Source organism: Hippopotamus amphibius, chromosome 4 (assembly GCF_030028045.1).
Source record: "Hippopotamus amphibius kiboko isolate mHipAmp2 chromosome 4, mHipAmp2.hap2, whole genome shotgun sequence".
Taxonomy (NCBI): Eukaryota; Metazoa; Chordata; class Mammalia; order Artiodactyla; family Hippopotamidae; genus Hippopotamus; species Hippopotamus amphibius.
In genome coordinates this window covers 159,390,157-159,417,044 of record NC_080189.1, presented here as the reverse complement: position 1 = coordinate 159,417,044, position 26,888 = coordinate 159,390,157, and the positions used below count along the sequence as shown (strand labels likewise).

The window sequence follows — 26,888 nt, the reverse complement described above, 5'->3', positions numbered from 1 at the left end:
TAAGGCTGACAGAATAAAGAGAAGGCAAAATGTCTTTAAATTGACCACTTAGAATATCAAAAAAAATTGTATACTTCATTAGGATTTTATTTGTCATATCTAGCTAGAAAGCAAACAATTCATCTACTGGTTATTACTTGGGGGGAGAAAACTTCCTTTATTTAACTTCAGAATGTAATCTCTAAGAATTTCCAAGCATTTTATAAATTTATGTGGGTACGTAGACATACAGACGTGGGATATTATCAGATAATTCAAGATAATCCCCAAATTGTACCTCTGAACACTGACTCCTATTCCTGTTTCTGTAATGGGGGGGCAGTCATTTTAGCCTGTCTGTTCTTGGGAGGCTATTGTTGGGAAGCACTGCAGTTTCAACCTCATTGACTCTTAGGAAGCACCAGCTAGACTTATCGGGGTTGGTGGGGTGGTGGGGCAGGAGACCAGAGTTACAAAATATTTCAGAGTTTTTATCAAGTATTTAACAATCAGCACTTTTAAAAAATTATTATCTTTTGGGGAACATGCCAAGAAAAAGAAATTAGCTTTATCTTTTCTGAAATTGCCTAGTTTTACAATATTGTTTCATCTCAACTTCTTTGCACGGAAATTCAAATGGCCAATAAATATACAAAAAAAAACACACTGTCAAAAACGTTAAAAAACTTAAAAATGCCCAAGGTTGCTAAGGGGAAATGAAAACCCTCATATGTTAGTATAAACTGTTACAAGTTTTCCAAAGGGTAACTTGATAATATATCACAAAAGCCTTAAAAGAAATTCATACCTTTTGACCCAGCAATTCCATTTCAAGGAATTTATCCAAGGAATTATTCATAGATGTGTGCAATAATATAGCTAAAAGGAGATTCATAACAGCATTGATTATAATAACTCCAAACTGGAAATAATGAATAATAAGTAACTTATTTAAATAAATTATGGTACATCAATGAAATAGAATATTATGCTGTCATTAAAAAAGTATGGTTGAAAATTATTTTTAAAATGTAAGTAACATCCTCTGATCAAAAACCTCCAATGGCTTTGCAAGCCACTTGGAAAAAAATTTTAAATCTTATCAAGTCCTATAAAGACTGTTCTTGGCTCCCTCTCCAGCCTCACTGAGGACAATTCTCCCTCATTCAACTCTTGCTCTTACTCAAGCATACCAAGTGGCTTCAGTTTCAGGACATTTGTACTTGCTGTCCCTCCCCAGTCTGGAGCACTGGTCCCTTGGTCAGCTCTGTAGCCCACATTCTCACTTTCAGAGAGGACTTACATTCAATCTACATTCTCTTATATGCCTTGTTTTTCTTCACTGCATTCACCACCACCTGACGCATTACCACAAAATTATTTTCTAGTCTGTCTCCCTCCATTATAATTTAAGTTCAATGAGAGCAAGGACTATATTTTATATCCTGCTGTATCTCTAGTGCCTGGAACAGTGCCTGGCTAAAAGTAGGCATTCAGGAAACATAGTGAATGAATTTGCAGAATGAATGAATGAATGAATGACATGGAAAAAGTTATCTTTATATATTAAGTTAAAAAAAGATGTAAAACAATATATATGGTATGATTTCATTTTCTACATACCTGTCAAAGAATAGGAAAAAAGGCAAGAAAGATGTCAATCAAAATGTTAGCAGTGGTTTATAGTTATTTTGTAGTTTCTGCAACAGACAAGAATTATTTGTATACTCAAGAAAAAGAGGGTATGCTTTTTTAAGAAATAAATAACAACCTACCAGTCCATTTAAGTTCTTTATATTGTTTCTTCCTAAAGACAATATTCTCAAGTTTTCTGTAGAGGAAAGAAAGCAATTTTGGCTTATTAGAATCATATTACACAATTGTTATAAATCTAATATAATAAAGCTTTAACATATTTATATAATAAATATCCTTATATAATAAAAAAGGCTGTATTAATATTAAAAAGTGGTAACCAAGTAGGAAATAACATTGACCTATTACTAAGGTAAACACTACAACTACAATTGCACATCATGCCATATTAAATTTTAAATGGTTAGCTATTTGAAATACATGGTTTTAATATTACAAGGATAAAATAAGAGTAAAGAAGATTTGAACTTTAAATTTAAGAGCATATATATTTCAAATCTCTTGTAGTATGAGGACTTACACTAGAAAATAGAAAACATAGTTTCATGTTTGGTCCACCTGGCTCCACAAAGGATTAGAAGTGAAATCAAATGAATTAGTATTTTAAAAACCTTCTTTTTTCTTTTTCTTTTTTTTTCAAATAAAAAAAATTTTTTTTGATGTGGACCACTTTTAAAGTCTTTACTGAATTTGTTACAATATTACTTCTGTTTTATGTTTTGTTTTTTTGGCTGGAGGCATGTGGGATCCTAGCTCCCCACACAGGGATTGAACCTGTACCCCCTGCATTGGAAGTCAAAGTCTTTACCACTGGACTGCTAGGGAAGTCCCCCAAATCTTTTGCCTTCATTTTTTAAAATAATTAGATTGTGATTTGGTTAAAAAACGTCTATTTGTAATTTTTAAAAGAATGTTTCTATTTGTATATCTATAGGCTATTTCTGGACAAAAAAAGAAAGTAGAAACAGTGGTTGGTTTGGGAGGAACTGAGAGTCGGTCTATGGTCAGAGGAAGATATTTTTACTTGTAATCTCTTCTGAACTATTTGCATAAAACCATGTACATATACTGTTTTTCAAAATTAAAATAAAAGATTTCTAGTAAAACACAGGAAATCTCACTTCTGTCCTAAAAAACTACTGTGATTACTTATGCATATTATACGTTAAGTTTTCACAACTTAAACTTCTATAACTGTGTTGTCCAATATGGTAGTTACTAATCACATGTGGCTATTTAATTAAAATTAAATATGATTAAAAATTCAGTTTTTCAATCACACTAATCACATTTCAAGAGCTTAATAGCTACATGGCTAGTGGCAACTGTATTGGGACAGTGCAGATAACTCTATTGGATGGCACTGTTCTATAACATCCATAATTCGGTGGTTAAGAACACAAATCCAATTAACTGAGTTCCAATGCTGACTCTAGGCAAGAAACCAAACCTCTTAGAACCTCAGTTTTCTCGTATGTAAAATGAGGAAGTATAGGATCTATTTTATAAGAATACAAGGATTAAATAAGATAATTGTCTAAAGTATTCAGCATAATGCCTAATCCATGGTAAGTACAAATAAATGATGTATGTGTGTATAAGGCATATATAGTTATACAAACTTTGGTTTTAATTTATTTAATTAATTATTTTAAGTTATCCTGTGAGAAACATTTAGCTTTCAGAACAAGGTATAATTTTTTAAAGCAATCTAATTCTTGCAAAATAGTTTAACTATTGAAACAAGACACCATATTATGGGCTGAATTGTCCCCTCAAAATTCATACGTTGAAGTCCTAACTCCCAGTACCTTAGGCTATGACTATTTGTAGCTTAGGGCCTTTAAACAGGTAATTAAGGTTAAATGGCATTTTAGGTAAAATCCAATATGACTGGTACCCTTATAAGAAGAGGAGATTAAGACACAGACGCAAACAAAGACCGTGTGAGGACAAAAGGAAAAGATGGCCATCCACAAGCCAAGGAGAAAGGCTTCAGAAGAAATCACTCCTGCCTATACCTTGATTTTAGACTTCTAGCCTCTACAACTATGAGAAAATAAATTTCTATTAAGCCATCCAGTCTGTGGGATCTGTCATGGCAACCCTAGCAAACTAATATACCCTATATAACTATAAATGTGTAAAAATTAAACATTTAAGAAAATCACATAATCAATTACTCTTTATAGCTTCTTGACATGGAAAAATACTCATTTATCTTTTTCTATTTCACACAGAATAAAAAGCTTATTCAAAAAGTTATTCATTCAGTACATAATTATTGAGCATCTACTATACGCCAGGCACAGCTATAAGCACTTGCAATGTAACAGTGAATAATACAGATAAAAATTCCTGCTGTCATGGAGCTAATATTTGGCAGATAATAAACAAAACAGATAAGTATATTAGATAGTGACAAGTGTAAAGCAGAAAGAAAAGCAGGTAAAAGGAATGAAATGTCAGGAGAATGGGAGCATCTGATATTTTAGATAGAAGGTGACTTCTAAGTAAATACTCAAAGGAAGTGAATCAGCTAGCCGTGAGGATATCTGGAGGAAGAACAGGCAGAGGGAACTTCAACTACAAAGGCTTCAAAGCAGGACCACACAGAAGTGTTCACAAAACACAACTTAGCTGAGAGAATGAGAGGAGAGTAATAGATGAAATTAGGAAAATTGGCCTTATAGGGGATGATGTGAGAGAGGAGTCAAGAAATTACCAAGGAGTTTGGCCTGAGCAACTAGAAGAATGCAGTTGTCACTATCTGAGATAGACACACAAGAATAGTTGGGTTAGCTAGGACTGGGGAAGGACATCCGGACTCAGTATTGGTCATGTTAAGTATGAGATGTCCAGCAGACATCCAAAGGAAATGTCGGGCAACTGAATGCATGAATCTGGAGTTCAGAGGAGATGTATGGACTAGAGATATAAATTTGGGGGCCATCAGCATGTAGATGGTAAAGCCATGGTCTGGATGAGATAATTTAGAAAAGAGAAGAGATCCAAGAACTGAGTCCCAGGATACGCCAACATTTAAAATTTGAGGACATGAGACTGGGAAGAAGTAGCCTAAAAGGCAGGAGAAAATCAGAAGGGTACAGTGTCCTAGAAATCAAATACTGAAATTGCTTCAGAGAGGAAAGAAATCATCCATGTTAAAATACACTTAGGTCAACTAAGAACTGAGAAATGACCTCAGAAATTAGAGATAACAGATATATACAAATCTTTCGAAGATAATATCTAACTTAAATATATACAACTCCTTTTTTAAAAAATGCACATGAAAATGGCAATGAAAGGCTAAAGAGATCTTATTTATTGCTGTATGGGGAAATAAATTATGATATTAAACTTAATAGATTTAACTCTTCTAACATTACACAATTATGTATTTTCCATATTTTATATACTGTATAAGTAGAGCACCACTAGAAGGAAAACACTATTTTTTTCTTCTTAGGTCCTGACAAAAATCAAAACAGTATTTTAAAGTTTTATGTTTATTTATTTATTTATTTATTTTTGGGCACACGGGCTTAGTTGCTCCGTGGCATGTGGGATCTTCCTGGAGCAGGGATCGAACCCATGTCCTCTGCATTGGCAGGCGGATTCTTAACCACTGCGCCACCTAGGAAGCCCTATGTTTATTTATTTAGTAACTGAAGGAGTATACTTTTTTACCAACAAAATTTGCTTTCTAATCTACAATACGAGAATATTAATATTCACATTGTACAGTTTTCTAGTCACAGTTTTGATACAATAAATACATATTGCTGTTAGGGTTATTGGGTTATTCTGCCTTATAACCCCTCCCCCCCGTTAAGTAGGAATACCCACTTATTTCAGATCCTCTTGTCATAGCGCAGTAGGTAAAACTATAGTGCTCATGAAAGGAAACGAGTGGGAGGCAAGCTAGAGTCATATATTCAATCTTTTATATGGATCAGTTGGCTTCATTTTGCTTCACAGTCACAGACAAAGTGTATTCTCTCCATAGACTAGAAATACCATTTGTTACAAGCAGAACTAAAATGAGATGTGTCAAGTATAGCAAATACATGGTACAAACACCTGCCCTCTCTCATTCTATGTCTACATCAGACATCAATAATTGATCAAGGTACACTTTTCCACTGAACTTTTGGAAATCTTCTTAATACGATTTTCCTGAAAGTCACTACCAATTGACCAAAGAAAATATGAGTTCAAACCCACTACCAGCCTTATATAGATGGTTGTCCATTTTCATATTGTCATAGTCATGTTTTTATGAAAGAAAAGCATGTTATCCATACTGATAAATAATATGTTATCAATTTAGTCTCATTTAAGCAAGTTATTTCAATTACAAAGAAACTGAAGTAGAGAATAAAATGAAACATTTCAAATTGTTTAATAAGTCAGTGAAAATTGGAAAAGACTGAATCATCTCATACACAACTTTAATAGTAAACGCTTCCCCTCCAGCACTATGTAAATGCTGAATGCAACTTTGATACAGTACTGGGGGGGACGGAGATTTGGAATAGAAGGTAAAAAGATTAATAAGATGTGACGTTTGCCCTCAATGAGCTCATTATCTGGAGAGACAGAACATATTCCTCACTAACTATAATAACAGCTAGTATTTCTTGAGTATTTATATGCACCAGGCACTATTCTAAGCACTTTATACACACTAACTCATTCAATCGTTAAAATAACTATATGAAGTAGGTAATTATTATTATAATCCAAAGTAGACTGCTATAAATGTTCCCAATTAATTATGATGATGGAAATTAGAGAAGTCTTTAGAGGTCTTCCTCTAAATGACATTTAAACTTGGCACTTTTTTTTTTTTAAATAAAGTTCCGCAAAGGGCACTTTTTCCCTTACTCTTTTTTTTTTTAATATTTATTTATGTATATTATTTCTGGCTGCATTGGGTCTTCGTTGTGGCATGCGGGATCTTTCGTTATGGTGCACAGACTCTTTGCTGAGCTGCGAGGGCTTCTCTCTAGTTGTGGCACGTGGGTTTTCTCTCTCTAGTTGTGATGTGCCGGCTTAGTTGCCCCGCGCATGTGGGATCTTAGTTCCCTGACCAGGGATGGAACTCATGTCCCCTGCATTAGAAGGTGGATTCTTTACCACTGGACCACCAGGGAAGTCCCTAAACTTGGCATTCTTAATCTTAATTTTGTTTCTTGTAGGATTTTCCTGTTAGAGGAAGCAGCTGTTCTCAGTGAAAAGCACTGCATTAACAACTGCACAAAATCATAAAAAAGAATGATATGTTTGGGTGTGATGAGGATGTCACAAGCTTTTAGATGACTCTGAATGCAACCTTAAGGCATTTGGTCATTACTGGGCAAGAGGGAGTCATTAAAGGTCTCTGATCGGAGGAATGATAATGAGAACAATATTTAAAAAAATAAAACTCCGGTGTCAGTGCTGAAGGTCAACTGAAGAGCAGAAAGACAGGAGACAAGGAGATCAATTGGGAGGCTATCACAAAAGTTGTAACGCAATGTTTTTTCAAACTGTGGGTCATGTGAAATCAACTTAGTGGGTTGTGACAAGCATTTAAAAAACAACGAAATCACGCTAAAAATATTTATACTGGTACCTATGCTGTAAGGGTAAATACTGTTTTACAAATTTTAATCCAGTTCATATGAGTATGTTATATTTGATATATATATTCATATGAATATTAGTACTGAGTCGTTAATTTAAATGTATTTTTAAAAGATGTTTATTTATTTGGCTGCCTCAGACCTTAGTTGTGGCATGTGGAATCTTTAGTTGCAGCATGCCTGTAGCATCTAGTTCCCTGACCAGGGATCGAACCCAGACCCCCTGCAATGGGAGCGTGGAGTCTTAATCCCTGGACCACCAGAGAAGTCCCTCAAGTGTATTTCTTACTGTTGGAAGTGGTAAAAAAGTTTGAAAAACATGACCTAAGGGGGAGACGACATGGGTCTAAATTAAAGCTGTAGCTCCTAGAAATGGAAAAGCAACAAATTATTTGACAGCTCTTTCAAAGAATAAAGTTAACAGGACTTAGTGATGAACTTGGATGTAGGGCTTGAGGGAAGTAAAGGGAAATAAGATAGGCTAAACAATGGTTCGCCAAAAGATACCTACATCTTAATCCCTGAAAACTGTGAATGTTACCATATATGGGAAAAAAGTACTTTGCAGATATGATTAAGTTAGGGATCTTAAGATGGCTAGAGTATCCTTGATTATCCAGGTGTTCCCTAAATGCAATTGTGTGTATCCTCACAAGAGGGTGACAGAGAAAGATACGACAGAGACAAAAGAGGAGAAGGCAATATGACAATAGAGGCAGATATGGGAGTGACAAAGCCACAAGCCAAGGAATTTGGCAGTCATCAGAATCTAGAAAAGGCCAGGAAATGATTCTCCCCTAAAGCCACCAGAGAAAGTGTGGCCCTCTTGATTTTGGCCCAGTGAAGCTGATCTCAGGCTTCTGGCCTCTGGAACTGTGAGGGAAAAAAATTCTGCAGTTTTAAGCCACCAAGTGTCTGCAGCCACAGGCAACTAGCACAAGGAGCCTTGGCAACTGGGAAGGTTTTGATATCATTAATGAAGATAAGAAGCATAAGGAAAACAGGGGTGGCGAGGAATAAAACTTTAAATACAACAAGTGTGAAACAAGATAAATCTGAACAAAAAATATATAATAAAAAACCTGATTTTCTATTTAAAATATTTCAATTCTAACACTATAAAAGCTTTAAAATGTCTTTAAACTGTTCAGGTTTCATGTTATCTCTAATTTTCTTTGGATAATCAAACAAGACACATGGTTTATATATTCTCTCTGTCATCTGACAATTACTGTGGTTAAAACAGGTGCCAGCTTCTAGGATTATGCAGTGCCTCTGGAATGTTTATTTCAAATAACTAAGAAATCCAAGAACCATCTGTTACTATGGATCACTTACTTAAGCCATTCAGGTTTGCAATTTTTTCAATGCAGTTTGTAGACAGTGAAAGCTTCCTAAAAAAAAAAAAGAAGAAGAAAAAAGGAACACTTGAATTAATAAGAAAAAAATGTTAATGGTATATCAGAAATTATTCCTCAAGTGCCCACAGAAGATATTTAAGTCACATCTTCTTTTTATACTGAATCCTTTTTCCCTCTCAGACATGACACTTATTCTTTCATTTTGAAATCTTCATACTTTTTCCCTGATTACAAAAGTTAATACACACTCATCGTATAAAATCAAAAAAATCTTTTTGAGGGCAATTTGGTGTTATCTATTAAAATTTTAAATGGATGTATTCTTTGACCCAGTAATTCATTACTAAGAATATATCCTATTGAAATACTAATACAAATGCCAAAAGATATATGAATTAGATTATTTATTGTATTATTGTAATAGCAAAAAAGTGGGAAAAATTTATAAACACCCATCAGCTGAGGAATACAGATAGCGAAATACTATCTGCCACTAGGGGAGTGTGGGGGGGTAGGGAGGGATGAACTGGGAGATTGGGATTGCCATATATACATTATTAATAAGAAAAAAAAATCAAATTGTACACTTGAAATATATGCAGTTTATTGTATGTCAATTATATCCCAATAAAAGTCCTTAAAAAAAAATAAACAAACTCAATGTCAGTGATGTGAGCAGACATGTTGAAAAAAAAAAAAGAAAGAAATACTATCTGCCACTAAAACAAACAAGAGTGGGCTACATATACCAACTTAGGAAAATGTCCATGATATGTGTATTATAAAAAGTCATGTAATCCTAACCATCCCACACACATTCCCCCAGAGATAACTACTTTTAATAGTTTATATATACGTTTCTAGATTTTTTCTATACATTCTTTAATTGTATAAAAGCAAATTTTTAAAGGAAGCATAATTACACATTGTCTTCCTTTCTTGAGAAAAATGTTTAATATTTTAGTAAATTTCATGCAAAGAATATAATAAAAGCTAATTTTATTGAACACAATGTGTGCTCAGTATTCTAAGTACTTTACATATTAACTATTTTAATCATCAAAACAATCCCATGAAATAAGTATTATTATCCATATTTTACAAATGAGGGAACTGAGGCACAAATGTTAAGCAATTATCTAGTATTAAACAGCCAGAAAGTAGCAGAGCCAAATTTAAAACCCCAAAAAACTGACTCTAGAACACGTGATCTTATCCTTCTAATTTGACCTGAAGAGGAATTCTTCTTTTTTTTTTTTTTGCTTGAAACAGTAAAAGCAATTATTGCGCACTGTAAATTATTTGTCATATCTGTGTATTTTCTAGTCATTACTCACTCCTGAGAACTAACTACCAGTGAAAGTGAAAAATGGAGTGGAAATCTGGGAATATGGTTGGGGAATGATTCTTCAATTGTTGTTTAGGCAACCTGCCCAAAATTGTCAGCAAAAATATGAACAAGGTGACTCTTTCTAAACAGTTTCCAAGGTACTTTGGTATAGGGTATAGAACAATATTAAACAATAATAATAAAATAAAATAAAAACCAAAATGCTAACACTGGTTCTCAAAAAGTGGTGCAGTTTTGGTTGATATTATTTCCTTTTCTTTGTGCTTTTAATATTTTCTAGGTGTTTTACAATGTATTTTCATAATTGTTTTACAATGTATTTTCATAATTGTTTTACAATGTATTTTCATAATTTGGAAAGCTTTTTTTTTAAAGCAGTATCTCTTATGCCTCTAAGTAAGTATACTATTGACTCTGGTGGATAATCTTACAAGATAAATTACTAGATTTTATGACAGAGAAATAGTTTTATTGTGTTATTTAGCTTCTCCTAACAGACAAGGAAATTTCTATTTTCTAGGCATATTATAAAAACTATACTGTTGGACTTCCTAGGTGGTGCAGTGGGTAAGAATCCGCCTGCCAATGCAGGGGATATGGGTTCGATCCCTGCTCCAGGAAGATTCCACATGCTGCGGAGCATCTAAGCCTGTGTGCCACAACTATTGAGCCTGCGCTCTAGAGCCCGTGAGCCACAACTGTTGAGCCCATGTGCCACAACTACTGAAGCCCATGTGCCTAGAGCCCGTGCTCTACAACAAGAGAGGCCACCGCAGTGAAAAGCCCATGCACCACAACAAAGAGTAGCCCCTGCTCGCCGCAACTAGAGAAAGCCTGTGTGCAGCAACAAAGACCCAACACAGCCAATTAAATAAATAAATAAATAAATTTATTTTAAAAAAACTGTACTGTAAAAACATACAGCACAGGATGTATTAATAGAGTATTCTGTTAATAATCCTATAAACCAATAATCTTTTCTGTTTGGCCTTGCCAAAGGGAGAATCACAATAAGCAAAAAAGAAAAGAAAGGAAGAAAGAAAGAGAGCAAGAAAGAAAGGAGGGAAGAGAAATGAAGATTGAGAAAATAAATATATTTTTCTAGATTGTGTACTTAGAAAAGGAAGGGAAACTTAACAGCAATACTAGAAAGGATAAAAAAAGACAAGAGAACTTACTCGCAGTTAGAAAGTGTGGACAGGGATGCATCCATCTTCTCTATAGGCGGAATCTGGGCATACAGCTTTATCTCTCTGGCTTCGGATGGCTTCTGACTGGTTTTCTCTTCCTACGATAAAAATTAATTTGGAAGAAAATTATCCCAGATTGTAATGTGAAACTAAAAAAGGCCAGAATTTCTCAAGGCTTTTCAGTGTTTTTTTCAAAACAATCATTAAAATTCAATAATTCTGTACATTCTTGACAGTTCACTTATTGACAACATTTACTTACTGAACCTGATAACCAGGATTATACATGGCTGATGGAGATAATTCACTGTTAGTTCTCAACCAAATGGAAAAGAGGAGGAAAGAAAATAACTTTTATTTCTGTAATTTTTAAAATCCTTTAATAGTCTATCAATTAATAAACAAAAGTAAAACACAACAAAAACATTTTCCTGAGAAGATTTACTTGTTCCTAAACATACTTTTCCTAAGTATCAGATTCAGACCTATAAGATCAACTTTCTGTCATCTCATCTTTCTGTTCCTATATACAATTTTTTTGTTGTTGTGGTTTATTTATTGGTTGTATTGGGTCTCTGTTGCTGCGCTCGGGCTTTGCGACAAGCGGGGATGGGGGGGTGGCTACTCTTTGTTGAGGTGCGCGGGCTTCTCAGTGCGGTGGCTGCTCTTGTTGCAGAGCATGGGCTCTAGACGCACAGGCTTCAGTAGCTGTGGCACATGGGCTCAGTAGTTGTGGCGCATGCATGGGCTTAGTTGCTCTGCAGCGTGTGGGATCTTCCTGGACCAGGGCTTGAATCTGTGTCCTCTGCATTGGCAGGCGAATTCTTAACCCCTGCGCCACCAGGGAAGTCCCTCCTACATACAATTTAGTCTGAGCTACAACCACCAAATACCAAGAATTTGGGAAGGTATTCTCTTTATCACAAAGTTGAGGTCAAATTTATTTGCTCTACGGTAATTTATTACTAAATTCTACCTTAGAGTTTAACTTCAGCACAAAGCACACTATTTAAATTTTAATTACCAGGATATGCTGCCTAAGTACCTCAATACTTAGAGTTAGTTCTATCTCTCCAACAAAACAAGATCCTACAACTCAGGGACCATTTGCTTTGCTTTCCTATATATATATTTTTTTTTTATTAATTAATTAATTAATTAATTGGCTGTGTTGGGTCTTTGTTGCTGGGCGTGGGCTCTCTCTAGTTGCAGAGAGTGGGGGCTGCTCTTTGGGGTGCGCGGGCTTCTCATTGCAGTGGCCTCTCTTGTGGAGCATGGGCTCTAGGCACGTGCGCTTCAGTAGTTGTGGCATGTGGGCTCAATAGCTGTGGCTCACGGGCTCTAAAGCACAGGCTCAATAGTTGTGGCGCATGGGCTTAGTTGCTCCGCGGCATGTGGGATCTTCCTGGAGCAGGGATCAAACCCATATCCCCTGCATTGGCAGGTGGATTCTTACCTACTGCACCACCTAGGAAGTCCCTATAATAGAGTTTTATTAACTATGCTGCACATTAGATCCCTAGAACTTATTGGTCTTATAACTGAAAGTTTATACCTTTGACCAACTTCTCCTCATTTCCTCCACTCCTCAGCTCTGGCAACCACCATTCTAATCTGTTTCTATGAGTTGGGATTTTTTAAGATTCGACATATAAGTGAGATTGATTTAGCTATCTAACTTATGTCCTTTAGCATAATGAACTCAAGGTCCTTCCATGTTGTCACAAATGGCAGGATTTCCTTCTCTTTTATGGCTAAATAATATTCCATTATATACAAATACACATTTTCTTCATTCATTCATCCATTGATGGGCATTTAGGTTGTTTTCATGTCTTGGCTATTGTGAATAATGCTGCAGTGAACATGGGGATATAGGTATCTCTTTAAGATAGTGATTTCATTTCCTTCAGTTATATATCCAGAAGTGGGACTGCTGGATCATATGGTAGTTGTACTTTTAATTTTTGAGGAATCCTCCAAAGTGTTTACCGTAGCACTGTACCAATTTACACTTTCCCACCAAAGTGCAAAAGGGTTCTTTTTTTTCCCACACTTTTCTTTCCCACAAAAGGGTTCTTTTTTTTTCCTCACCAACTCTTTTCTCTTGTATTTTTGATGATAGCCATTTTAACAGCTGTGAGGTGGTATCTCATTGTGGTTTTGATTTGCATTTCCCTGATGATCAGTGATGTTGAGTATCATTTTAGTATTTTTATTCGATGTTTTTTCAGTTGTCTATGTATGACTGTCATTTGTCCACACTGACTGTCCCTGTTCTAACCTCCAAGAGGCTAAAACCATCATTTGTCTAAAACCAAGATAGTCCACAACACATATGACTCTATCACCTGAAAATGACATGTAGTTTAATGACGATAAAGTTGAAAAAGAAAATGTACTGTAACATAGAGATTCCAGCCACTACAGTAACAGATGAATCAGCCTTTCCATGTTTAAATTTTCCAAAGGTCAGATTTTTTAATTGAAATTTTTATTGAGATATTAAGATTCATGTGAAGTTATAAAAAATAATACAGAGAGATCCCTTATACATTTTTCCCAGTTTCCCCCAATGGTAACATTTTTCAAAACTATAGATAGTATAATATCACAACCAGGATATTGATATTGATACAATTCACTGATTTAATCAGATTTTCCCAATTTTACTTGTACTCATTTGTACTTATGCATGTGAATGTGTTTGCATGTGTGTATTAAGTTCTATACAATTTTATCACCTGTGTAGGTTCATGTATCCACTAACACCGTCAAGATAGCTAAACAGTTCCAATACCACAAAGATTCCTTGCATTGAATGGTCAGATTTAAATAACTATCCAAAAACTCTCCTTATACAGTTTCTAGAAGAAGTAAAAACTCATAAACTCACCCATCGGGCTAGGGCTTCTTTGATTGTTGTTGCTTTTGCCTTTAAAAGAGAAGAAAAAAACAAAGCTGTCTTTATTGGTATGATTTGTTGATTCAATTTTCACGCAATAATTATTAGCCCTGACATCTACCATTAAAAAGATTAACTTCTTTTTTTGAGACTTTACATGCAAAGAGAGTGTTTTAATATCCTGAAATCAGAAATACTTATTTAAATACTTTTCAGAGAAATTAAGGAAATCATGATGTAATGTCATATACTTCACTCCCACTTGGTTTACAAAAAACATATAGCTTTCAACACTGATATTAAAATATATCTTATTTCATTGATTCTAAGATTTATATCTTCTTTTACATTTTAGTATCTTTGAAATTTGGATACATCTTACAGCCAGGAACAATTCATCATTGCTGCAGCCAGGTAGCACTGATGAAGTTTTAGAAAAATATGAACCATCTCATTTAATATGCATACTATATTCATTTTTATGTTTATCAAAGGACAACATATGATAAAAATATATATGCCTAATACATTTAAAAGAACTCTGTCAATAAGTACAAAATAAAAATTCTAAATGATAGGAAATTGTCATAGTTTAATTTTAGCTTATTTTTCTTTCTTAGTAGAACATAATGTTGCACCTTATAATAACAGTATCAGATTCAATTTAATATGATATTAAAAACTTTAAAGGTAAGAAAAAGAAGACACCCTTTGAATCACTGCTGGAGCTCATTAAAAAGAGAGAGAGCCCTAAACAATAACACAAGGAATTATGTCTATGAAGTAAAGATACACTAATAAATAACCCTGGAGTTAAAAATAAAATTATAAATTTAAGTAAAATAATAAAATTAAAGACAAAGAATGTCAAAATTTGATGAATATAACACTTAAAAGGAAACATGCTTCAAATACATTAATTTAAAAATAAGAGAGAATAGGGAACTATATATTCAATATCCTGTGATAAACCATAATGGAAAAGAATATGAGAAGAGAATGTATATATGTATGTATAACTGAATCACTTTGCTGTACAGCAGAAGTTAACACAACATTGTGTTGATAAATTAACTATATTTGAATAAAATAAATTAAAAAAATAAGAGAGAACAAGAGATAGGAAACAAGTAAGTTAAGCATTCAAGATATTTGAAAAAGTACATCATGAAGGAGATACAAAGGAAGAAATCAATGAAAACCAGAATGAGACAAAAAGATTAACAAAACTAAAAGTTGGTTCTGGTCTCTGGTGAGCTTGACTGAGCAAAAAAAGAGAGATATACAAGTTAAAAATATAGAATAAATAAGGGGAAATAACAGATACCACAGAAATTTTAAAAATAAAATATTATAAGCAAATATATGGTAATGTTTGAAAACCAAGACAAAGTATGCATTTCTAGAAAAGCAAAAGTGCCAAAACTCACAAGAAGAATCAGAAAATTTGAATAGACAAATGACTATTTAAAACATTAAAAAGATAATCAAAGAGATTTACCCTCACCCTCCTCCCCTAAAGCCCCAAGCCTAGATAAATTACAAGGGAGTTCTACCGAGGTTTCAAGGAACAGATATTCCTTGATATACAAGTTGTTTCAGAAACCAGAAAAAAGAGGGAAAGCTTCCAACTTATTTTATAAGGCTAGAATAACTGTGAAGCCATAACCAGATAAGGCGCCCTCTTTATTTCTCAAAACAGATTTGAAAATCCTGGATACAATATTAGATCTCCAAAGCCAATGATGTATAATGATCATAATCAAAAATGGCTTATGCTAAGGTCATAAGGATTGTCTAACAACAGAAAACTCTATAAATGTAAATCATTTATTAATGGATTAAAGGGGGAAAATCACATTTATTTCAGTAAGTACAGAAAGAGCAGTTGATAAAGTTCTATATCTGATATTAAAAGCTCTCAACTAAGGGTTAAAGTGATATTTCTTATTTGATAAAAGCTACACATCAAAAAGCTTCAACAAACATCACACTTAATGGAGAAACTCATTCATTTCAGCAAATATTCACTGATTACCTCCTACGTACCAAACATTCTTTCACTTGCTTAGGATATATCAATGAACAAAACAAAGATCCCTGCCTTCGTGGAATTTACATCTATTGGTGGGAGACAGACGGTAAATAATATAATAAACAGATAAATCATATAGTATATTAGAAGGTGACAATGACTAAGGAAAAAGAAAAATCTGAGCTTGATAAAGAGTATCAGGATGTGTGTATATGTGTATGGAGGATATTTATTTTAAATAAGGTGGTCAAGGTGGGCCAAATTGGGAAGATAACATTAAAAGCATTCTTGGACTTCGTAGGTGGCACAGTGGTTAAGAATCTGCCTACCAATGTAGGGGACACAGGTTCAATCCCTGGTCCAGGAAGATCCCACATGCCGCGGAGCAACTAAGCCTATGGGCCACAACTATTGAGCCCATGTGCCACAACTACTGAAGCCCACCTGCCTAAAACCCGTGCTCCACAACAAGAGAAGTCACCTCAATGAGGAGGCCATGCACCACAACGAAGAGCAGCCCCTGCTCGCTGCAACCAGAAGAAATCCCGTGTGCAGCAATGAAGACCCAGCACAGCCAATAAATAAATTAATTAATTTAAAAAAAAGCATTCTCAAACTCCTAGAAGAGAACATAAGCAAAACATTCTCTGACATGAATCACAGCAATGTTTTCTTAGGTCAGCCTCCCAAGGCAATAGAAATAAAAGCAAAAATAAACAAAAGGGACCTAATCAAACTTAAAAGCTTTGCACAGCGAAGAAAAACATAAACAAAATGAAAAGACAACCTATGGACTGGGAGAAAATATTTGTAAATGATGTGACTGACAAGGGCTTAATTTCCAAAATATACTAATAGCTCATACAACTCAATAACAAAACAAATAAGCAAAACAACCACAACAACAACCAAACAACCCAATCAAAAAACGGGCAAGTGGAGCAACTAAGCCCTTGTGCCACAACTACTGAGCCTGTGGTCTAGAGCCTGTGCTCCAGAGCCTGTGCTCCACAACAAGAGAAGCCACCACAATGAGAAGTCTGTGCACCACAACGAAGAGTAGTCCCCGCTCACCACAACTAGAGAAAGCCTGCATGCAGCAATGAAGACCCAATGCAGCCAATAAATAAATTTATAAAACAAAAACAAAAACAAAAAATGGGCAAAAGATCTAAAAAGACATTTCTCCAAAGAAGACATGCACATGGCCAATAGGCACATGAAAGGCACTCAACATCACTAATTATGAGCGATGCAATCAAAACTACAATTAGGTAACACCTCACACCAATCAGAATGGCCATCATTAAAAAGTCTACACTGGGGGAGAGAGGGAATATGGAGATATGTGTATAAAAACAGATGATTGAACTTGGTGTACCCCCCAAAAAATAATAAATAAATAAATAAAATTAAAAAAAAAAAGTCTACCCTGGGGCTTCCCTGGTGGTCCAGTGGCCAAGACTCCACACTCCTGGTACAAGGAGCACAGGTTCGATCCCTGGTTAGGGAAGATCCCCCACATGCCACGTGCGGTGGCTGGAAAAAAAAAAAAAGTCTACACTGATTCACTTTGCTGTACACCTGAAACTAACACAACATTGTTAATCAACTATATTCCCATAAATTTTTTTTTAAGTCTACAAATAATAAGTGCTGGAGAGGGTATGGAGAAAAGAGAACCCTCCTACCCTGTTGGTGAGAATGTAAATTGGTGCAGCCAGTATGGAAAACAATATGGAAGTTCCTTAAAAAATTAAAAATAGAGTTACCATATGATCCAGCAATCCCACTCCTGGGCATACATCCCAAGAAAACCGTACTTTGGAAAGATATATGCACCCCAATGTTCACTGCAGCACTATTTACAATAGCCAAGACATGGAAGCAACCTAAATGTCCACTGACAGATGAATGGATAAAGAAGATGTGGTACATATATACAGTGGAATATTACTCAGCCATAAAAAAGAATCAAATAACACCATTTGCAGCAACATGGATGGATTTTGAGATTATCATACTAAGTGAAGTAAGCCAGAGAGAGAAAGACAAACACCATATGATCTCACTTATATGTGGAATCTAAAAAAATGATACAAATGAACTTAGGCAGACTCACAGACATAGAAAACACATTTATGGTTACCAAAGGGGAAAGGTGGAGGGAGGGATAAATTAGGAATCTGGGAGTAACACATACATACTACTACATATAAAACAGATAAACAAAAGGACCTATTGTATAGCACAGGGAACTATACTCAATATTTTGTAATAACCTACATGGGAAAAGAATCTGAAAAAGAATACATACACATACATACACACACACACACACACACACACACACACACGACTGAATCACTTTGCTGTACACCTGAAACTAAGCCAACACCATGAATCAACTATAGTCCAATCAAAAAAAATTTTTTTAAATGGATAATTCAAATAGCAAAAAAAAAAAAAAAAAGATAAACAACACAGTCACTGTATAGCACAGGGAACTATATTCAATATTTTGTAATAAACTATAATGGAAAAGAAAATGAAAAAGAACATATATATTTAAATATGTATAACGGAATCATTTTGCTATACACCAGAAACTAACACAACATTGAAAATCAACTATACTTCAATAAAAAAGAAAAAAGTATTCTAGGATCCCAAACACATCAAGGATGCCTAGGTACTATCACTGCTACTGTTTAACACGGTACAGGAGATCTTTATCAATATTATAATAAAAAGAAATACAAATTGGAATGATCAAAAGGAGGAAATAAAACTCACTATGTGCAGATGATCATCTGTGTAGAAAACAATAGAATAAACTAACAAATACTAGAACAGATGGAGTATAGCAAATGAAGAACACTGTTGACAAGTTAGAAAAATTAAGAGATGATATTTTCAACATAAAACCAACAAAGGACTAATATCTAGAATACACAAGGAACTCCTAAAATTCAAAGCCAAACAACAGAAAAATGGAAAAGTTGACAAAAATATAAACAGAAACTTCAAAGAAACTGAAATCCAGATGACTAACAATGAGGTATTTGAATTCACTGAAAATGAGAGAAATGGAGAGTAAAACAATGGCATACTAAAATACATCCTTAAATTGGTGAAAGTTAGAAAGTTGATGAGAATGTAGAGAAATAGGAACTCTCATGCATTACTGAAGGAAGTTAAGAACTAGTATAGCCATTCTGGAAAGCAATCTGACAGTGCCTAGGGAAATTAAGTACACATAGACCCTATGACCCTGCAATCTCACTCCTGGGTATATTTCCCAGAGAAATCCTTGCATGGGTCCCCAAAAAGACACACAGAAGAACACTTTCAGGGTACTTCCCTGGTGGTCTAGTGGGTAAGACTCCGTGCTCCCAATGCCAAGGCCTGGGTTCAATCCCTAGCTGAGGAACTATATTCCACATGCATGCCACAGCTAAGAAGTCCACATGCTGCAACTAACAAGCCCGCATACTGCAACTAAAGATCCTGCATGCCGCAACTAAACATGCTGCCACGAAGATCCCGTGTGCTGCAACTAAGACCACGTGCAGCCTAAATAAATAAACATTAAAAAAAAAAAAAAGAAAAAAGAACATTTTCTAGTTGGAAGCAATCTAGTTATCTATAAATTGGTTTATAAGGTCACTAGTTCCCCTATAGATAGCAGGAGTCAAAACCTGAAATGCCTAAAGGACCAATAGACATCATTAATGTGTAAAGCTGACCATGTAAAGAGTATAACCTCTACTTGATTCTAGAAAACTGTTGGCAGGTGGGACTTGGGACAAGAGTTACCCTACTATCATATTTCTTCAAATACGAAAACTCTGCTAATTAAAAGTAACACACTCATTTTATGTACCATTAAGAAAGAAAAGATGCTGCCAATTATATAACACCATCATATTTCTGTAATACAAAAACATGAAAAAAGATGTGACAGTGAAATAAGGTATTTCTGATTTTTCAGAGAAGCCAGAAATCTGCATTTTGATGTAAAATATGATCATTTTTAAGACACTGGAAGCTAATTTTTTAAAATTAAAAAACTATCTGGGACTGTATTTCTAGGGGGGCCCAGAAGTACAATTTTGCAGCCTCAGCTAGCCTCATCTAATTACTAGTTCTGGTTTTCTATTTGAAGATTTTCAAAATTCTCATGGTTCATACTTTTGGAATTGTTTAGGGCTAGTTATTTCTTCACCTGAATATAAATCTAGGTTCCAGAATTTTTTATTTTCCTTGGTTTTCAGCTAAATTCCTGTGGAATAAAGTAAGGAAGGCAGAGGGGAAACTACTTTTAAAAGAGTAGCATTTAATCTCCTGGTTGAGGGCAGGCATGATTTCCTCATCGTTTCAATTACCTGGGCTGAATTTCTGCCCCCTTAGATAGCAATGGGATCACAAAAATAAGAAAACTAGTTATGCTTATTCTTTATAAATATTTCCATCAAGCAGGACAATCACGTACTTTGCTAAATAGCTTTGGCTGGGTCTGTAACCAACCAACAACATCCCTTTTTAAACTACTAGTTGGATCTACCAAGTATGTAAGCAAGAGAGTGGTCACTTTAAGTAGGAGTTGAGGAGCATCACTAGGTAAAATCATTACTTCATAAAACAGCTTTGATTGGATAGACCACTGACAGATTTCAAGTCTAAGACAGCAGTATTTCTCAAAGTGTTGTGGGGCGCCCTCCGATTTTAGAATCACCTGAAACGCACATTTCTGAATCACCCCCCCACCACCAATTAATTAAAAATTCATAATTCGCACTGCAACTTAGGCCGAAATCATATTTACGCATACCGAAATTTGAGAAACACTACCCTAATATGTTCTATCAGAGAAGGTTTTACAATGTTACTAATAACTGAACTGACAGTCATGCAGAGGGCAACCTGGGCATATCACAGGTTACAAATATTGCGGCAATCAGTGTCACACACATTCCTCTCTCTACCAACCCCACCCTCCATCTCACCAGGGGGAAATTACTTCTACGTAAAAAGATATCCTTATTTACACTCTCCCTTCCATCACCTTTCCTCCTCTAATCCGCTCCTTTTTCGAGAATCTTCCGCCCTTTGCCCTCCCTTCCCTCTGCCGGAGTCCCTCCACATTAACACAACCTCCAATCAGCCCCAGGCCGCCCTCACCTCAGACCACCCAGTGCCAGGGCTTCTCTGTCGCCTCAGGCCCCTGAACCCACCGAGCCAGCATCCGCTACCGGCTCCCTTCCGCTGTTCGAGGACCTCCCTCACCCTCAACGCCCCACAGGCACCCTTTTCCACTTCCAATCTTCTCTAGCTTTGGCTAAGAGGCCTGGAAGGTACTCACCATTCCGGCGGTTGCTACTGTCACTGCTCTGGTTGCTAGGGCCCGCCGGGGTCAGTGCGCATGCTCACTTCTCGGCGCTCTCCGCGGATACCTACCCCGGCAGCGGTCTCTTCTCTCCGCCCTCAGGGTGGCGCGAGCGGGGCATTGTGGGACCGCGCGGCGTTTGCCTGGGTCCTCCCGCTGGGAGGCCGCTAGCTTCCCAGCGGCTGCAGCGCAGCTGCGAATGACTCAGAGGGCTCCAGAGCATGACCTCGTGGAGTGGTTGGGAGGTGTCTTTTTCCCTTGTGAAAGTAATTTCAGCTAATTTGGAATGACGTACCTGCTTAAAATTTAAAACTTTAAAACCTCCCTGTAACAGTCCCCTCCCCCCCCAACCCCATAAAGGAACTTTAAAAATTCCCTTCCTTTGCACATTGCCCTGCGCGTTCTCTTGACTCTGCTGTAATTCACCTAGCTGTCCGACTGAGGGATACCCTGTCGTGGCAGAATTTCTTCAGTTAGCTTCCCCCAACCCCTTCTGGGAGCCTGAGGCGCCTGAAAGCATGAAATGCTGGTTTTACATAACCGAGGTGTCGTCTTCTTACCCTCAACTATCAAATTAGCCAAAAATTGTAGAAATACTCAAGAGTTGCTAGGGGTATGGAGACGTGGGGATGCATACATACCCTGCTGTTCGTAATTGATACAGCCTTTCTGGAGGCTGTTGGCAGTATGTTTTACAAGCTTTAAAAACTTTTGTGCCTCTGTGACCCAGCAGTTCCACTTCTGGGACTTTGTCCTGAAGAAATAATCAGGCAAATGCACACAGATACATGTTCAAAATTTTAATAGCAAAAAGAAAAACAACCCAAATGTCAACAGAAGAGAATTGGTATCATTAAGGATATTGTGAAGGTTTAATGTTTGTTACTGACCGAATTGTGTCCCCTCAGAATTCATGTGTTGATGCCCTAAGCCCCAATGTGACAGTATTTGGAGATAAGGCCTTCAAGGAGGTAATTAAGTTAAATGAGGCGTTAAGAGTGGGGCCCTCACCCAAGAGGGCTTGTGTCCTATAGGAATAGACACCAGGAGTGGTGTTAGAAAGGAAAGGCCATGTGAGGACACAGAAGGTGGTTGTCTGCAAGCCAAGAACAGAGGCCTCACCAAAAACCAACCCTGTCTGCTGCTTGATCTTGGACTTCCAGCCTCCAGAACTGTGAGAAAACAAATTTCTGTTAAGCACCCAGTCTATGGTATTTTATTACTTGCAACCTGAGCCAACGAATACAATGTTCATTTTACTTGTCTGTTTTCTGATTGTTCTATAATGTGGCTGTTTTAAATTTTGAAATAAGAGAGAAATTTCACTTTGAAAAAGATAATTTAATAAATTCATAAAAATAGGAAAAAGTAAAATGTTTACTGAAGAAAAAAATGTATATTTGTAGCATATCCAACTTTTATTCTTGTAGTTTTTTTTTCTTTTTTTTCAGATCTCCACAGCTCTCCAAACTAGAATTCTTCACCTGCCACAATCTCTACTAGTTTTGTTGATGTGACTGTAATGAGCATCTAATCCTTAAACATATCTCATAACCCAGCAGAGTAGTCCTTTTACTCAAAACTATCAATTACACAATAAGGAGTTGGTATTAATGATGAGATATCATTAATAAATCAATTTTATCTTCATGCTTGCTCAGAACATTACTTTTACTTCCTTTTTGTCATTGCAGTGGTAAATTTTGACTATAAATACGTTTTATTTACCACCATATAAAATATTTACCACTATATAAACAGAAATCTGCTTGTCTCTGCAAATGAACTCACAATATCTTGGTACATTTCCCATCAAGTACATTTTGAGTTTCAGACACTCAAAGGTTAAAAACATTCACACAAGAGAAGAATTATATAACTGGAATCCTTTCTTTTTATAAATCCTGCAAAGTGACAAAAATAGATTCAAAAAGCTGTTCACCAGAGAATATACCTTTGGGTCCACTTATTACAGCCCTGGGTAAAAGAAAGTTGAGAGAAAGGTTAAAAATCTTATTGAAACCGTTTCCTCAAATTCAGAAAATCTCTGAAGAAAAGGGACCCCTCCTATACTGTTGGTGGGAATGTAAATTAGTGCAGCCACTATGGAGAACAGTATGGAGGTTCCTAAGAAACCAAAAATAGAGTTACCAAATGGTTCTGCAATCCCGGTCCTGGGCATAAATCTGGAAAAAGCAAAAGCTCTAAATCAAAAAGATGCATGCACCGAAGTATTCATAGCAGCACTATTTACAATAGCCAAGACATGGAAGCAACCTAAATGTCCATCGCCAGATGAATAGATAATGATGATGTAATACATATATACAATGGAATATTACTCAGCCATAAAAAGAATGAAATAGGGCCATTTTCAGCAACATGCGTGGACCTAGATATTATCATACTAAATGAAATTAGTCAGAGAAAGACAAATATCATATGATATTACATATGTGGAATCTAAAAAAATGATACAAATGAGCTTATTTACAAAACAAATAGACTCACAGAAAGAAAACAAACTTACGTTCACCAAAGGGGAAAGGGGGAGAGGGATTAATTAAGAGTTTGTGGTTAACATATACACACTACTATATGTAAAATAGAACCCTAATGAGTTCATTTTATTTTATTAAAAAGTTTTAAATTGAATTATTGAAATACAATATTAGTTTCAGGTATATAACACAGTGATTTGCTATTTTTATATATTACAAGGTGATCACCATATAGAGTTATTACAATATTATTACTATGTTCCCTATGCTGTACGTTACATCCCCATGACTTTTTATTTTATAACTGGAAGTTTGTACCTCTTAATAAGCTTCCCCTATTTCACCTGTCCCTTCTCCCCTCTCCCCTCTGGCAACTACCAGTTTGTTCTCTGTATCTATGAGCTTGTTTCTGCCTTCTTTTTTCTTCCAGTTTTATTGAGGTATAATTGACGTACAGCACTGTATAAGTTTAAGGTTTACAGCATAATGATTTGACTTATGTACATCATGAAATGATTATCACAAGTTTAGTACACATCCATCATCTCATACAGATACAAAATTAAAGAAATAGAAAAAAAATTTTCCTGTGATGAAAACTCTTAGGATTTACTCTCTTAACAACTTTCATATATAACATACAGCAGTGTTAATTATATTTATCATGTTGTACAGTACATCTCTCGTACTTACTTACCTTACAACTGGAGGTTTTTACCTATTGACCACCTTCATCCACTTCTCTTCCACCCCACTCCTGCCTCTACTAACCATAAATATGATCTCTTTTTCTATGAGTTTGTTTTTGAAGTATAATTGACCCACAACACTATGTTAGTTCCTGTTACACATCATACTGATTCAATATTTCTATACATTTCAAAATAATCATCATGATACGTCTAGTTACGATCTGTCATCATACAAAGATATTACATAATTATTGACTATATTCCCTGCACTGTACACTTCACAACTATGACATTTATTTTGCAACTGGAAGTTTTTACCTCTTAATCTTCCTCACCTATTTCTCTCCTACCCCCACACCTCTTCGTTCTGGCAACCACTTGTTTGTTCTCTGTATCTATGACTCTGTTTCCATTTTGTTATGTTTGGTCATTTGTCTTGTTTTTTAGATTCCACATATAAGTGAAATCATATAGAATTTGACTTTCTCGGATTTATTTCATTTAGCATAATACCCTCTGGGTCCAGCCATGTTGTTACAAATGGCAATTTTATTCTTTTTTATGGTTAATATATAAAGTGAACAGTATGTGTGGAAAGGTAGTAAAATGTCAAACGAATATCCGCCTAACATTGATCTGTAATTTCTCTTTCAACACCCCTATGGGGAATATGTTATTCAGGGGTCTCCAAACCCTAGGCCACAGCCGAGTATGGGTCTGTGACCTGTTAGGAACCGGGTCACACAGCAGGAGGTGAGTGGCAGGCCAGTGAGTGAAGCTTCATCTATATTTATAGTCACTTCCCATTGCTTGCATTACTGCCTGAGCTCTGCCTCCTGTCATATCAGCAGCAGCATTAGATTCTCATAGGAGTGTGAACTCTACTGTAAACTGCTCATGTGAGGGATCTAGGTTGCAGGCTCCTTATGAGAATCTAATCGGGGCTTCCTAGGTGGCGCACTGGTTAAGAATCCGCCTGCCAATGCAGGGGACACGGGTTCAATCCCTGGTCCAGGAAGATCCCACATGCTGCAGAGCAACCAAGCTCGTGCACCACACTATTGAGTCCATGTGCTGCAACTACTGAAGCCCACGCGCCTAGAGCCCGTGCTCTGCAACAAGAGAGGCCACGGCAATGAGGAGGCCGCACACCACAATGAAGAGTAGCCCCCACTCACCGCAACTAAAAGAAAGCCTGCGCACAGCAAAAAAAGACCCAGCACAGCCAATAAAATTAATTAATTAATTAATTAATTTTAAAAAAGAATCTAATGCCTGATGATCTGAGGTGGAGCTGAGGCAGTGATGCTAGTGCTGGGGAGTGGCTGCAAATACAGATCATCATTAGCAGAGAGCTTTGACTGCACAGGGACAATAATAAATCAATGGCTTTCAGACATATCAAAACCCTATCAATGAGTGGCAAGTGACAAGCTGCATCAGGTGGCAGGCTTTAAGTCAGAATCCAACACTTGTTTTCGTCCACACTTGGCCCACCTATTATTTTTTTTACCACTTCCGTCCGTGCCTCTTTCCCGCGCTGCGCACTTGTCTCAGTCACAGTTTTGGTAAGCCCACAAGCTAACCCTAGCCAAGATGAGTAAAAAGCAAATGTCACTGGAGAGCTTCTTTGCAAAGAAGAGAGATGAGATGAGACAGCAGCAGACTCTAAGACTGCCAACAAAAAGAAAGCACATTTAATAGAAAATACTGAGTCCTGCTTACATTACAGGTTCATTGCAACAGGTGATTCACATTCTCCAAGCCTGCTTTGTCCAGCGAAGCCATGAAAGCTTCAAAACTGCTTCGCCACATGGAGACCACCCTGCATTAAAAGACAAGCCTTTGGAGTTTTTCCAAAGAAAAACACGTGAACATGAAGAACAGAAGCAATTATCGAAGGCCACCACGTCATCAAATGTGTCTGCATTGAGAGCATCATTCTTAGTGGCTAACCGCATTACTAAAGCTAAGAAGCCCTTACTATTGGTGAAGAGTTGATCCTGCCTGCTGCTAAAGACATTTGTCGTGAACCTTTAGGAAAGACTGAAGTTCAAAACATGGCACGTGTTCCTCTTTCGGCTAGCACCATAACTAGATGAATTGATGAAATAGCAGAGGATATTGAGGCACAATTGTTAGAGAGGATTAATGAGTCACCGTGGTACACAATCCAGGTTGACGAGTCTACCAGTG

General features: G+C 36.2%; 1 protein-coding gene across 2 annotated transcripts in view; it reads right to left on the bottom strand.

The window, feature by feature from the left end:
• DNAL1 (dynein axonemal light chain 1) overlaps nucleotides 1-26,498 on the bottom strand; it is a 41,615-nt gene extending 15,117 nt beyond the window's left edge. The window contains exons 1-5 of one of the 2 annotated variants that reach the window (XM_057730429.1): nucleotides 26,418-26,498; nucleotides 14,067-14,105; nucleotides 11,159-11,268; nucleotides 8,607-8,662; nucleotides 1,755-1,810 (exon numbers count right to left, since the gene is read on the bottom strand). In XM_057730429.1, coding sequence (XP_057586412.1) covers nucleotides 1,755-1,810; nucleotides 8,607-8,662; nucleotides 11,159-11,193 — 147 coding nt within the window. In that variant the 5' untranslated portion in view covers nucleotides 11,194-11,268; nucleotides 14,067-14,105; nucleotides 26,418-26,498. Of the gene's footprint in view, nucleotides 1-1,754; nucleotides 1,811-8,606; nucleotides 8,663-11,158; nucleotides 11,269-14,066; nucleotides 14,106-21,475; nucleotides 21,729-26,417 lie in introns of those variants that run through there. The other variant, XM_057730428.1, reaches the window with a different exon arrangement.
• Nucleotides 26,499-26,888: the final 390 nt, after the last annotated feature.